The 14401-nt window shown below is 35.2% G+C and overlaps 3 protein-coding genes across 11 annotated transcripts; 1 reads left to right on the forward strand and 2 right to left on the reverse strand.

Moving 5' to 3' along the window:
* Positions 1-241: 241 nt before the first annotated feature.
* On the reverse strand, positions 242-6612 carry LOC107070233 (G protein-coupled receptor moody). 4 transcript variants are annotated; one of them, XM_089170194.1, is made up of 6 exons: positions 6515-6612; positions 3781-4071; positions 3484-3696; positions 2239-2477; positions 1831-2146; positions 242-1760 (listed from the first exon to the last, which is right to left on the reverse strand). In XM_089170194.1, the coding sequence occupies exons 2-6, from the start codon at positions 3802-3804 to the stop codon at positions 831-833; spliced, it is 1722 nt and encodes a 573-aa protein (XP_089026320.1). In that variant the 5' UTR covers positions 3805-4071; positions 6515-6612; the 3' UTR covers positions 242-830. The 4 variants fall into 4 exon arrangements, with proteins under 4 accessions (XP_089026320.1, XP_089026319.1, XP_015183722.2 ...); XM_089170193.1 differs by lacking the exon at positions 6515-6612 and adding an exon at positions 5248-6199 and having other exon boundaries at positions 3781-4951; XM_015328236.2 differs by lacking the exon at positions 6515-6612 and adding an exon at positions 4554-6199.
* Positions 6613-6659: 47 nt separating this feature from the next.
* Positions 6660-12648, forward strand: moody (G-protein coupled receptor moody). Of its 3 annotated transcripts, none has more exons than XM_015328240.2 (9): positions 6660-7077; positions 9430-9587; positions 9653-9793; positions 9887-10057; positions 10180-10307; positions 10402-10555; positions 10640-10839; positions 10929-11191; positions 12046-12648. In XM_015328240.2, exons 2-8 carry the CDS (start codon positions 9472-9474, stop codon positions 11156-11158), a joined length of 1140 nt encoding a protein of 379 aa, XP_015183726.1. In that variant the 5' UTR covers positions 6660-7077; positions 9430-9471; the 3' UTR covers positions 11159-11191; positions 12046-12648. The 3 variants fall into 3 exon arrangements, with proteins under 3 accessions (XP_015183726.1, XP_015183725.1, XP_089026324.1); XM_015328239.2 differs by having other exon boundaries at positions 6661-7077; positions 10929-11114; XM_089170198.1 differs by lacking the exon at positions 6660-7077 and adding an exon at positions 7128-8715 and having other exon boundaries at positions 10929-11114.
* On the reverse strand, positions 12554-14311 carry LOC107070236 (ras-related protein Rab-32). Of its 4 annotated transcripts, XM_015328243.2 has the most exons (6): positions 13927-14311; positions 13689-13721; positions 13392-13488; positions 13254-13310; positions 12920-13164; positions 12554-12835 (listed from the first exon to the last, which is right to left on the reverse strand). In XM_015328243.2, the coding sequence occupies exons 1-6, from the start codon at positions 14027-14029 to the stop codon at positions 12711-12713; spliced, it is 660 nt and encodes a 219-aa protein (XP_015183729.2). In that variant the 5' UTR covers positions 14030-14311; the 3' UTR covers positions 12554-12710. The 4 variants fall into 4 exon arrangements, with proteins under 4 accessions (XP_015183729.2, XP_089026328.1, XP_015183728.2 ...); XM_089170202.1 differs by having other exon boundaries at positions 12554-13164; XM_015328242.2 differs by having other exon boundaries at positions 13689-14311.
* Between the last annotated feature and the right edge of the window lie 90 nt (positions 14312-14401).

The following is a 14401-nucleotide window of genomic DNA, read 5'->3' on the forward strand; positions in this document are numbered from 1 at the left end:
GGTACTTGAAATTCATCACACAAATGAATTTTAGATTTTTGAAATGGATGATGGTTCTTGGAGGAATTGGTTTGGGTGGAACAGCGGCTGGTATGCATTTCAAACGTAAGAACTCTGAAAACAAACTGGATATAACTAAAGTAACGCCTCAAAGTGATAGCAGAAAAGATAGTAGTAATAACGAGAAGAAATGGCAGACAATGAATATCAGCACCATACAAGCGGCAACTGTTCCAGCGAGTTTGGATCGATATTAATATTTATTTTTCTTATTTTAATTCATTTCTTCGTAATTTAAACAAATTAACAGACAAATTTGATAATGCGTTGTCAAGAATTCCTACAAATCTTGAATAATGTTTCAGTCTGTATGTAAGATAAAAGGAAGAGTTCGCGAGTGAATTCTACGGTATTAGGTAAATTAATTTAGTTCGTATTATAATTAGAACGTACTTATAGTTATCAGTATATATTTTCCAACGCGTGAGATTGAACCACGAATCTTTGCCTTGGAAAACATATTTATGTATTAAATTGTACATATTTTCTTCTTATATATTTAACAATTGAAAATTCTATTAAAATACACACATTTTCTCTTTTAATATACAAGTAAAAAAAAAAGTAACTACAACACTGTCTTTTATTTTTAATATTGCACTCTGTAACATTTTAAATTGAATGATTTAAGGTACACCTGTGATAAGGCCATAGCACCCTTCCGTCCTTCAAAATATTCTTAGACACGACTTATGCTGCACCATTATCATATACACGCGCACGCATATTATTTTTCAAGTAAGTTTTGTTTTATTTTATATTCATAACATTCACGTAGATGCTTTTCTAGCAATTCTATGAGAAATTTTCATCTTCGCGGAAGATACAGACTCGTTCCTACAGAGTAACATATTTTTATATGCACTTCTGTATTCGGAACTCATAACAACGTAAACAACGGGATTGATGCATGTTGTTAAATAAATTAAAATATATCCAGCTATGTTGAGACCCATCCAATTTTCAGCCTCTTTAAAAAGTTTCGTGATGGTGATTGGTAAATAACAGATTAAAAAGGATGCAAATATAACGAGTATCATCTTCAAGAGTTTTTTATCTTTCCTCGACATCCTTGGTCCATTATCCATACTACGAAATCTACCAAGACTCTTGAATTTGGATTCTCGTCGATATATTTGATTGTTAGCTTTAGTTTTGGGACGACGATCAGGAGTAATCGATCTTGAACTAGCAAACGTTTCCGAACGTTCCAATCGCGTCCCGGATTCAGTAATTCTTTCGATCCAAAGTGTTGGCTCGACTACAAACGAAGCACGGCTTGCCATTCTTTCCAATCTTTTTTTGCTATTAAAACTCGCTTTTCCAGTTAAATCTTTGGTCTTGTTTGGATGAATACTTAAAAATGTATTGGTATCGCCAATATCGGCGTTACGATCATCCGCAAACGGTATATCCTCGATCACTTTATATGCTATTTTATCGTTGTCTTGTGGAGAAGGATCGAGACCAATAGAACTTTCCTCTTGCAAATCATTTTCTTCGTCTCTCGATGAGTCCTGTTCGGACGATGGTGGATTTCCCAAGGACGACTCTTCGTAAGTCTTGACTCGAAAAATTTGCGAAATTTGTTCTTCCTTCGTTGGACGATTAGAAAAGGAAACGCATAGTCCACTGGCAACGCAACTCGAACCAACTATGGACGATTCTTCCTCTTGATATCTCGGTGTAACCGATCGTTGCTAAGACCATGGAAATATCCAATAATATTTCAAAGAAAAAAAAAAAAAGAAATATAGATAAATGACGTACCTCGCGATTCCTGTCTCCTTCGTCGATCGTGGGAGAAATTTGATCTCGTCTACGACTTTTCGATGCTGTCTTACGAACGATGTAAAAAATTCTAGCATAACATACAACGATTGCTATGCAGGGAATTAAAAATGCTATGACGAAGAGGAATTCCTTTGGATTTCGGCCATGTACATCCGGAAGAATTGAACAGGAACCTATTGCAGTGTCTAAACCAAAACGACCCCAATGACCGAACCACGTGACGATTAAAAAACTAAAACCTAGGATCCACGTTGCCAAAATCATTGGTATCAAATATTTCGTTTTGTAAAGTCTACAGAAAGAAAGGCAAATATGTGATTAGTTTTTTAATTGATGCATCACATTTTCAATGATTCAATTAGAATGAAAACCTAATGTACTTACTTTGGATAGAGTCTGGGATGTCCAATCATAACGTAACGATTAATTGTAATTGTCAAAACGGTAAAAAGACTGACAGCGACAAGACCGTATCTTAGTAATGGAAATAGACGACACAAGAGTGTTCCATGTAACCAATATCTATGCCAAAAAGTTGAAGTGGCGAGTGGTAAATTAAAACAGCAAAACATTAGATCCGAAAATGATAAATTCATGATGAATATCGTAGTGGCGTTCTTCAACTGTAAGAAAATATAATCAAATAATGGTTTATCTAATAAATATTAAGTGTTAACTAAGAATGCAATATATATTTATGAGAGATACACAGTCGGTAGACATTATACACGCATAAGATGGGTTGCATATCATAAGGAACTTTATTGCACTGACGTACTCCTTCTGAAATATCACACACAGTGCATAAAAAGGAAATAGAAAATATTATAGATAAATAATGAAATGATCATTAGATCTATGTAAAGTTGATCTTCTAATAAAATCAGCACATGTTCGTTGAATTTTTGTCGAATTTTTAATACAAATGTAGCAAAAAAGGGGTGAGGATTGACGCAAAGCACGAACGCATTTACTAGTTTAATTCGAGATCATTGATTATATCGACTGTCAGATTGAATGTACGTATTTGCGCGTACGTGAAAACCTGTGGAAACATAGGACACGCGTGAACGTAAACGTACACGATCGTTTCCAAACATAACTTCGTTCCGGGTTTGCGTCTGACGTACTTCGAAAGCCACATTTTATGTTGGAATGGTGCATGTGCCGACGACCTTTCGATCATTGGCTCCTTTTACTCTTTGCCATCTGCCACTTATGACGGATAGAGAGAGAGAGAAACAGTTAGATGTAGAGAAGAAGGAAGAATAACAGGAGGAAAACTAAGTTAATCAATCGTCCATGCAAGTAGCAACTCTGCTGCTGCTACTCGTTCGTTTTGATCAATTTTAAAATCATCGTTACTTTTTCAGCAACTACTACTAGCGACTAATTTTGAAGAATAACTTTGAACAGTGTAACCATTTATTATTCTCGAGAGAGAACAATTTGTAAGATGAGAGATTCGAGGTAAGCCACTGACGTTTGTAGGTGCATCAGTATGCTCTGGAAACTTAAGTACCGAGACAAGCAGTATGCGTGACAAAACCATAGTGGTTTCGTGTCGTTGCGTTAGTTAGAAAAATTCGGTGTCTGCTCGACTCTTACAAAAGAGAATAATTAACCGACCTTCTTGGTACGAAAGAGAGCAGCCACGGTGATAAGATTCCCTGGAATGCCAATGAGCATAAAGAGAATACAACAGCCAGCGGCAAAGTGCAAAAGCCATGATGGATAACCGATAAAGAGAACCACTGATCCTGGATCCTGTAGGACCTGTTCGATCGTTACATTGCTCCTCTTCAAATCGCTATTGTTGCTTATCATCCAATATTCCAGCATCTGTAAAATCGAGTATAGAGATATTAGATTCAAATATTCTTTCTTTCAGATTCGTTTAATCGATCTTCTAATTTTTCAACTTACACTTTTTTCTATACCTAGGCACATTATAGCAATGGTAATGCGTAGCTTACAAAAGCTCCGATGAGAACATATCGTAATTAGAATTTGTTTGTATCGTTAGCTCTTGTAAAAGATCAAATATACACTTTCATATGGGTTGCTCGTAGATCTGTTTGCTCCCCTCGTTAAATCTCGCTCTCTCTTTCGTTCATCTTTCACAGGAGCTGGAATCGTTCTCTTTTTTTCTCTCAACGGGGCATCAGAAACGAAGAGAGAGAGATCTATTTTCGCCATCCAAGACTCGGATAAACTCTTTTACGAGAACGAGAATACACGTTTCAAACATTCCTATCGTCTATCAAATAAAATCTTACTCGTAGAAGTAATTGTTTCGATAATAGGACAATGTTTAAGTAATATTCAACATTTTTATTAATATTTTCTTCTGTTCTTTTTTGTTTTTTTATTCGAATAATGTTAAATGTTTCTGAGAAAAGCGATGACTCGGAAAAATGTATAGCATATGGACAAAAGAAATAATTAATCAGTTGCATACTCGCACAGACTGGAATTTACTAACATTGCTCCAAGATCATAAAATGATAACCACCAAGGTAGTTAAACCTATGTATCAACAAGACTCTTATCTTTACGCTAGTGATCTTTTTTTCTTCCGTTGCTTTTGATTTATAGTCTATAAACTAACCGAAAGCGTACTCTCAACATATTTTTCCATAAATTTTCAATTTAATATCTTTTAAATAGCAATGATAATTACAATTACGATATCTTACCTTGATACAATTAAAATTCACTTTTTTATAGCGATAGGATATTGTATAATGACAAGAACATTTGTCGGTATTGCTCGTAGATGCTTTCGGATCCTTATTAATATGAACGATACCTTCAATTTTCTCTTTTTCTTTTCACTTTTCATATTGACATTGATATCGGTAACGTCAAACGCTTTACACGTGTCTCTTAATTGAATTATTGCAGGAGGAACGATCAAATTATAAATTTATTGTTTTTGTCAACCAAGAGATGCGAATTTCTAAGAAAGTTACAATTTCATCGAGATCATTCCGATAATGATTCCATGAGTCGACTGAGAGTGTAAGTCGGGCCGGATCCGTCAGATTTTAGAATGAAAAACGGATGCTGCGCGTGCGCCAAGATTTTTAATTCCCTAGGAAAAGACGACGACGACGTGACTTTCTTCTTGAATTTCAAATTCTTTATTTTTTTTTTTTTTTTTTTTTTTTTTTTTTTTTTAAATCAAATCAGCAATGAAGATTGAAATCAGTGAATTTACTTTGAAATCGTTTTGATTAACGCGGAGGCGTTGGAAATTTAATAGAGAACATTAACTATGCTCCGGTGTACATTTGTATTGTAAGAAAAGCTTCCTTCTCGGAGTCACGTTTTGAAGTGATTTAAAGAACGACATTGCGCAAGAAATGATTTATGCGCGTAGGCACGTACCAAAATTAGCGGAATTAACCAAAAGATATTGAAGTACTTGGGTTTGTTTCTTTTTTTTTCCTTCTTTCGTTCCTTCCTTCCTTCCTTTTCTCAAAATTTCTTCGTAAGGCAATATTAATTCATAAAACTACGTTGAGCAACGTTTATTGTTCAAATATACGCCCACAACCGATGGGACCCACTGGAAATACGTGGTCCCTCTACATCCTTTTTAAAAATAATTACATTTCGTTACCAGACTGTGGTACACTTTGCAAAGGGGAGAATCCAGATGTATACGAGCACGCGTAACGGAAGAGGGAAGACTGCGACCCCCTGATGAAGTCGGAAGTGACACTGTTATTCCTTTTCTCTTTTGCCATGTTTGCTTTAATCATTTTTCAATTCAATCTAAATAGAGCGTGGTTGTTTCCTATGTTTATATCAAAAATCATCAAAATCTTTACGATTTACTCATGCTTCCTTATTTTCTCCTTAAAAGGTAATCAACTATCTGAGTTTGAAGTAAACAATTGTGTAATTAATGATGGACTACTGTCATTATTACTTAATTATGGACAGAAATTGACAAATAAGATGAATGTTACTGATATCAAACAAATTCTATTCCAGGATAAGGACAATTGAAAAAATTTTCATCAGAGATATAGATCGTGAGAAAATGACAACAAATAAAGTCTTATCTTTGGTTCGATCAACGTTACTTTGACAACGTTTGAAGAACACTTCAGAATGGAAGCTTCATTTAATAATCGTTCGTGCAATAGCAAAAAGGTATACTGTACAATCGAAATATATATATATATAATAGCTTCAAATAAAATCTTTGAATTTTTTTTCATCTAGATAATTTCAATGAGAAAGAAGAGAGATTTTCCCAGCTATACATCTTTGGATTAAGACCTAAAATCATTGATAGATCCAACTTATGCGGGCCCTCCGAGTAGAATCGTGAACCAATAAAAGATTCATCCATTGAAAAATTTGAAATGATTCGACAAATGAATTTCAGGAGACGAATCATCGGTATTTTCTCAAGTCAATGAACTTTTAAGTCATATCTAAACAATTGACACTACATAATTGAGTCATAAAGATATATCAGCGGTTGAAGATTTCTTATCGAGGACAATAGAATTTCTGTAGAAAGGTATCAGCATTTGTAAGAAACCTCTATCGGTGTCAGGATCTAATCGAAAAGGAGAGTAGGAAGACAATATCTTGCTGGGTCAGTCGGTTTCTCGAGCGCGCAGCTGCAGTTACTTACGACGGGACTACGAGAGTTGCCTTCGTTATCCAGTAAAGAACGTAACACCTTCCCCTTCCAGTTTTCCATGTGGGAAGACCCCCCACCCCCACTCATCCTGGGGCCCGTATGCAGTGTGGTCGCGTAAGTTCTACCGACAGTTCGTTAAAAGTGACGGTGACGCGCGCGACTTCGTTCTTTACTAACTTACAAATTCATCCTTCTTACAAACAATCCCTATTGTGTCATTTTATACAAATCCTTGTGATAACTTACAATCCTATACAACTATATATTTGTTTTATTGAAAGAAATGAAGTACCTTTCTTTATCAAAGAACATTAACACTTGTATAAAATTATTCATCCTATTAGTGTGACTCATCATCATTCGCTTGTATTTTAATCGTCGTAATACCTTTAATGATTATCACGAGGAAACTTCGTCAAAATTACGAATGAGGATAAAATCTAGAATTTCTACGAACGTGGGCGAATTCAGAATCCTGTTCTGTGCGTTTCAAAAACGGAACATCAAGATGATCCACTTGCAGTGTTAGGAAAACTATTACGGGATCCTTTGTGGTAAGCGATTATTCATTTTCTAACTTTTTTGGAGTATGTAGTGTTAGGATCAATGTTAAGAATGAAACAACTAAGTGAAGTAAATGATCGATGAGGACGGACGTTGTATGAGGAAGAAAAAGGGACCTCAATGCATGGAATGATGTCTGTTGTGAAAGATCATTTTTACTATAATGTTCAATTCCTTTGTCTCTTACTTAATACGATTCTAATGATTTATTAATGATCTTGGTATGGATGGCGAAAGTGTGGAGTGTATTTTGTAAAGTGGTTTGACGTTTGCGCTACACGTGGGCAATTGTTGTGGATGAATCTATCGTGTGCAAGCGCCGGTGTACTTCTTCAATGTATGAACCTTGTTAGAATGATCGGTATTTACACATAAAAGCACACACAGGTGTCACGTATGAAAATAACTTTATTTGATAGAGGCTGTTAATGTAAACGACTATCTTGTCGCGTGTACGATAGGAGGAAACAACAGAAGCAATACCGCTGCACTCACATCAGAGGTACTTTCACCGTGAGTCAAGTTGACTCATTCATTGCCATTCGCTGCGTGATTAACTCGGAAATCATTGAGTGACGTCAGGCTATGAATTCCGTAGAATGCAAACGTGACGTCCGTCCTATTCCGCCGTAGTTCCTTGCGGTTCCTACTGAGTCCTTGTGAATCGTCCTCGTTAACGAACCGGTAGACTTGTGGTTTTGTCATTATACGATTGTGAAACATACAAGTGTTTTGATCTCCTAGCTTTGACCTTGTCCAATCATGAAAATGCGTGAACATTCTCGCAATAAGAGATCTCTAGCAAAGCGTGAATTCATTTTTCTTTTCATCTTTTCAGAAGCTATTTACAATACTGAGGTCGGTATTATATAGGACACTCCAATGAATTGTTCGTTTTGTCACTTCTATTAGATGAGTACCGCCGACTTGCCGCAGAGAGCACGCAGTGGTTAACGCAAACGTCATCGAGCAAAGAAAACTGCTCTCATGTTCATGGAACACTTACAAAGACCACAAACGACCATAATGTTGCTAATCGTCCAATGACACTGTCGTAGAAGTTTCTTATCTAAATTGCCGCGCGTGGACAGGGCGTTGACGATTAAACAATCGGATTACTTTGCCTTTCTGTACCATTCAATCTCAAGAAATGTCCACTGATACGATAAACGCGCTAAACAATTTAATAGAAAATCTTTGTCGAATTTCAATAATTCATAATAAAAATACTTTGTATTACCATTGATTACGAATTGATCTACTTTACGTTACATTCCCATAGATAATTCTTAAGACCATATGCGCGCGTATCTTTTTTTCTAGTATTACAACTGCCATAAAGCTGAGTACGGTCGTCACCATGCACGGTCTCGTGTCAAAAGGATAAAAATGTTCGAGTTAAGGGACATATCCGCGCGTTCTCATGTCTCCCATGAGTTTCGACGTGTTTTTTGCTACGAGGGGACGCTTAGTACCGGGTGTCTGTTAATTTCTCTTAATTAAGCTCAATCGAGGTTAATGCACCACAGTTTGACCTCAGTTTACTAAATCCAGCATAGTCTCAAATAACTATGATGTAGCTATTCTCGATCGATGATAACTTTTATCGTATTTTCTTCACTTTACAGGTATTTCTAGTTTATCAAAAGTCTCTTACGTACACTCTTACGTACACGTTCTCGTATCATTACTTATACGTTTAAAAAGTAAATGTCTCGAAACATCTGATACATGTATCAGCATAAAACTGTAATTCGATACCACGTACGTAGAAATTTGTCAAGACTTGGTCGATCAAGTGATGACGACTCGTATTAAGTATCAATATCTGTTGAAGTAACTTGAACAGATAATATTTCATATGTTACACGGCTCATGATCTTTGTTTACCACGTATACTTATAATAAATTCACGTATATAATATTCTTGAAAGGTGTAAACGAGATATTACGTTAATTACATTAAAAAATATTTTCAATATTGACTCAGATAGATCAAAGAAAAATAATATTTCCCAAGCTTATTATGCGTATTATCCTTTTTAAACTTACTTCCGTTCTCTTTAAACGTTTCTTTTCGGGTAACCCCATAAATAATAACGACCTCTTACTACGGCTCGAGTTCTATGATTAATGAGTTCCTGACTTTATCCTTCATCGCACATCTCCTTTAATCTTGTCTCGACTACACATATTTTTACGAGTATGAAATAAAAAAAAAAAAAAAAGAGAACTTCATATCTTTCTATAAGTTACATCTGCGATAGAATCAAATTTCCTCGATATTATACTCTTTTAATAATAAATTATAATGAAGATATTATTTTGTTGGAATGTCGCAGGATTAATCAAAAAACTAAGGCTTTAATTGTGATCGAATAAAAATGGAATCATTAAATCAAAATCTTCGTGGCTTTGACACAAATTCTATGTCCACGTGGCCGTCGCACGTGACGAACAATACAACCCATGGTAGTATCATAGACGGCGAGCTTTCAAGGTAAGACGATTAGAAATTCATTGAACTTTTATCATTATATTTCTTGTCAACAATTTTTAATGCAGATTTCCAAGACCATTAAGAACATTTGCCGCGATCGTAGCTATACTCATTATGATCACGGGTCTAGCTGGCAATCTTCTAACCATCGTTGCCCTTTGCAAATATCCTAAAGTTCGTAACGTTGCAGCGGCGTTCATAATAAGGTACGACGAATTAAGATTAATACGTTTATGTATGTATGTACATGAAAATATTACAACCAGAATAATTAATTGCACTTGATTTATTGTTCGTAGCCTTTGCGTGGCAGATTTCGTGTTTTGTTCGTTGGTATTACCCTTCGATTCTATCAGATTTGTCGATGCAAGCTGGGCAGACATTCGATCCTTGTGCATCCTCGTACCGTTCTTGAGGTATGGAAATGTTGGAGTCAGTCTTTTGTCCGTAGCAGCTATCACTATTAACAGGTATTTTGATTTTGTATTTCTTATCGCTAGATAAGATCTTATATATGTCATCAACTCCTAATTAGAATGGAATGAAAAATTTGTAGGGTTTTAATTATAATATAACATAACGTATCCTTCAGATATATCATGATAGCTCATCACGGAATATACAGTAAGATTTATAAAAAACATTGGATCGCTGCTATGATCATCTTCTGCTGGCTGTTCGCCTACGTGATGCAAGTACCAACGTTGTTAGGCATTTGGGGTAGGATGATATTATAATACGATTCTTAAAATTTGATTAATGTTTTATCAAGGATGTTTTACTTACAAAATTCTATCTTTTTTTTTTTTTCCAGGGAAGTTTGATTACGATATGTATCTAGAAACATGTTCGATAGTAAAAGACGATCAAGGTCATACTTCAAAGAGGTTTTTGTTCGCTACGGGTTTCGTGATACCGTGCGTAGTTATCGTCGGTTGTTACGCAAAAATATTCTGGGTCGTTCACAGGTAAGTCTCTCCTATATAAATAAATCCAAATAAAAAAGAATTATTCCGTCCAACAATAATCCTTTGATTTATTTTTTTTCCCAGGTCCGAATCGAGGATGCGAAAACATGCAACGCCGACAATAAAATCGCCACACACACCTGGTAGAGATACCAGAGAGATCAAACAGAGACGTAGCGAATGGAGAATCACGAAAATGGTACTCGCTATCTTTCTCAGTTTTCTAGTCTGTTATCTACCAATCACTATCGTAAAGATGGTCGACGTTAATGTTAAATATCCAGGTAACAACAAAAATAATAATCTCTATATAAATTCATATTCGCAAAATGATGATTATTTTGACGATGATAAAAATAATGTAAATTAACAGGTTTCCACGTTCTTGGATATCTTCTTCTATACTTTGCTTCCTGCGTGAATCCAATAATCTACGTTATCATGAATAAACAATACAGACAAGCATACGCTGGGGTGATTGGTTGTTCGAGGATAAGGGCGAGTTTAACACCTTTCGGGAGCAGTGCGCCCGGTCAGCACCAGCAAGACTTCGGCCAAGGTAACTTCGAGCACCGTCGCGTGGTAACTCTCTCCAAGCTCTGACGAACATGAGCTAAGCGACCACTCGCTCACTTCGTAAGTCAAGGGCACAAGTTCGCTGCTTTCTAAGATTGTCTTTGCTATGTGCAGGCATGTTACACCGACCAACCTCGCGTCTCATAAGTCAATTGTATTTTTCCCCGTGATAGTTTCAACTTCTCTTTTAATAATGTATATGCATACGTCATTGAATATATGTGCCTCGATATATATATATATATATTACAAAGGTATAGCGCGACAAGTAGACGCTTCGTATAATTGGAACATATAGTCAACTAGCTTCGATTACTATGTACCGCTATAACTCTATGCTATTATGTTTTTTTTTTTATAAGATCAATACCTAATGACATACCTTTTTTCTAATTGGATAAAGTAATAAGAATTACCTCGTCATACGTATATATTTTTATATTTAAAAAATGATTATTCGCGATAAGATTGACAAACAATACATACACGTATAATTATAATAACACTGGACATACACTTATCGCATTTTTTATTTTGACTCGTTGAAAAGACGCTAATAGACTTCTTTATTTCCAAGAGAAAATATAAAAACAAAGATTTTTCCTGCATTTATTATCGTGGTTGGTCAATAGAATTGCAACTTTATTTTAACACTTTATCGATCATGCAATCATACTTTTTAACGCGTATCATTTTATACAAAGGTTCTTTGGCTTGATCCCAATTTCAATAAGAAATGCATAGAGATGCTGAAACGTTGACGATTCTTTTCAAATGCTACTTTATTTTATTCATTTCTGCCTACAATGTTTGCTTGCATCTGTTTAATCATCTATTGCAACAACTGTAAACACAAACTAAACAACATGTAGTAAATACGAATCGTAATTATTTTCATTTATTCGTTTTTATAGATTTCTCGAAGACTATGGTATCGACCGTTTCCATTGCCATGAGTCCTGTCAAAAATAACCAGCTGGAAGAAGCTCTGTAAAACGGTCGATTAAAGAAACCAAAAGGATCTCTGAATGAGATCAAAATTCTAATCAAAAGACAAAGGAAACAGAAAGCTGCTGAAGACAAGTTTTGTACAAGTGTAGGTGTGTCGAATGCAATTCGAAAAGACAGAAACTAATGTAAATTGTTCGCCGACTGAAAAGAACGAAACGTCCCTAAGGACTACTCAATTGAAATCGATTACGCGTATTTATAGCATCGACACTATACAGACGAGTTAGTTTAGCGATACGCGATAGAAATTTCGCGATTCGCAATACCACTGAATTACCAAAGTAAAACCGTGTTAAGATTAAGAAATAAGTAAATACGCATTTACGTTTATCCGTATCGATAGATTGTGGCGATAATAATTTAATGATAATAAAAGAGCTAGTCGAAAATCATTTAGGGATAGAAATGATAAAATTCCATTTGTAAATATATTATTGTATCGTAAAAACTTGAGTAGCATTAATGTCGTATATGTTTAAAAAATATAAAAGATAATTATAAAATTAGATGATAAAAGTTTCAAGTGCGAAGAAGTATGAAGAAAAGGATCAATTTAGTAACGCAATGATTAATTCCTGCAACAGCCTGTCTTGTTTTGTTGTTTGGATTCTTTGCGAAGCCTTATGGAATCCTGTACGCCACCTCCGATTTTTACTTTCAGCACTTTTTCCACCAAGTAGCGCATAGCTTCGTCTTTAAAATAAGAAAAAAAAAAAAAATTATCATCATCGTGCGATATAAATAATTGTTTCGCGTATCTCGGTGATTGATAATTACCAACGTTTGTATTCTCTTTCGCCGAGGTAAAGTACCAAGCGGTGATATTGTTCTCTTTGCAAAATGTAGCAATCTGTTCGGTTGTTACGGCCGCAAATTGAATGTCGCATTTGTTTGCCAGAAGAACAACGGGTATGTTCGATCCGTCCGGAAGCGTAACTTTTTCTCGAAGATCGCAAAGCCATTTCTTCATCGATTTAAATGTTGCCATTCGTGAAATATCAAAGACCAGTGCTGCTGCGACGCTAATAAAAAATGAACGACAGGACTGTCTTATAAATTAAATACGATCATCTTCTCGGCGAATGTTTTTTACATGACATCAAAGACGTACGCATATTTGTAATAAATCCTGGTCATGAATCCGAATCTCTCGTGACCGGCGATATCCCTGAAAGTAATCATTCATTTTTATATAATATTTATAAATTTAATTATAAAATTAAGAGATTATAATAGAAACGATAAATACCATAACTGTAAACCTATTTTAAGATTTGGATCCCAATCGAGCATTTTTATCACGAAATCAGCTCCTATCGTTATCTTGTAATTGGAAGAAAACTTTCCTGGAAAAAAAAAAAGAACAGTAGTTGTGCAGTAGAAGTTGATAAAGATGTCTGCTTTTGCAGATGCGACGTGCAGTTGTACGATGACGTGTATTTTTCTTTAGAATGGATAAGCCAGCTTGCGCGTATCATCAGATTATTCTAATCTTGTGCCTAAATACCTCGAAACATAATGACATTCAAAGAATTGTTTCAATTACCTTCTGTATATCTTCGTACGAGAGCCGTCTTGCCTGAAATAAAATAAATAAAGTGAAAAAAGTAATCGGATAAAACATGGAATTCGTAAACGCGAAAAATAAATATAATGTCAAATCTGGCTGATTTACTTATCTCTACCGAGTCCGAATAACACCTTATCAAATAAATTCGAACACGTAAGTAATAAACAAGATTTGTTAAGAGAAAAAGATCATAACGAAGAAAATAATCACTCACCGACGCCATAATCACCGATAACGAGAAACTTAAAGAGAAGCTCTTTACGTTCATGATTTGAGAGTACTACGTCGGAATCTCTTCTAAGTTTCCTCGTATCCATATTTTTTCCTTCGTACAAAAAAATACAAACACAATGGCGGCTTCGAAATAGTATTACAGTTGGAATAATACGTTAAGACAAATTCTTTGAATAAGTAGCGTCTGAACTAAAGTAGTAGAAGCGATAAACTGTACAGAGTGAACTTCTCGACCTCCAAGGATTAGATGAAATCCCTACTCTTGCAGTTTATTATATCGTTCTTCTTTTCGTTACACATTGTAAACAGCTGATCTCGCCCAAAGTTCGAATTTACATATCGTATCACTGATTAATGAAACCTTTTGTAACAATTAAATGAAAATAATTGAATAATCGCAGGCTTGGTGCTAAATCCGTTTAAAAAAGAATTTCACGAAATTCTGTATATCGTTA

Source organism: Polistes dominula, unplaced genomic scaffold (assembly GCF_049000335.1).
Source record: "Polistes dominula isolate Pdom_NZ unplaced genomic scaffold, Pdom_raw_medaka contig_15, whole genome shotgun sequence".
Lineage (NCBI taxonomy): Eukaryota > Metazoa > Arthropoda > Insecta > Hymenoptera > Vespidae > Polistes > Polistes dominula.

What these genes read in the sequence shown, in the direction of transcription:
- LOC107070233 (XM_089170194.1), bottom strand. Translation starts at nt 3,804, where the DNA reads ATGTGCCTAGGTATAGAAAAAAGT. An exon ending in GCCTAGGTATAGAAAAAAGT is followed by an intron (nt 3,697 to 3,780) that starts GTAAGTTGAAAA and finishes TCGATTTTACAG; the next exon opens with ATGCTGGAATATTGGATGAT. An exon ending in CATCCCAGACTCTATCCAAA is followed by an intron (nt 2,147 to 2,238) that starts GTAAGTACATTA and finishes TTCTTTCTGTAG; the next exon opens with ACTTTACAAAACGAAATATT.
- moody (XM_015328239.2), top strand. Translation starts at nt 9,472, where the DNA reads ATGGAATCATTAAATCAAAATCTTCGTGGCTTTGACACAAATTCTATG. An exon ending in ATATTCTGGGTCGTTCACAG is followed by an intron (nt 10,556 to 10,639) that starts GTAAGTCTCTCC and finishes TTTTTTTCCCAG; the next exon opens with GTCCGAATCGAGGATGCGAA. An exon ending in CCAGCAAGACTTCGGCCAAG is followed by an intron (nt 11,115 to 12,045) that starts GTAACTTCGAGC and finishes TCGTTTTTATAG; the next exon opens with ATTTCTCGAAGACTATGGTA.
- LOC107070236 (XM_089170201.1), bottom strand. Translation starts at nt 13,980, where the DNA reads ATGAACGTAAAGAGCTTCTCTTTAAGTTTCTCGTTATCGGTGATTATG. An exon ending in CGTACGAAGATATACAGAAG is followed by an intron (nt 13,489 to 13,688) that starts GTAATTGAAACA and finishes TTTTTTTTCCAG; the next exon opens with GAAAGTTTTCTTCCAATTAC. An exon ending in AGGATTTATTACAAATATGC is followed by an intron (nt 13,165 to 13,253) that starts GTACGTCTTTGA and finishes ATTTTTTATTAG; the next exon opens with CGTCGCAGCAGCACTGGTCT.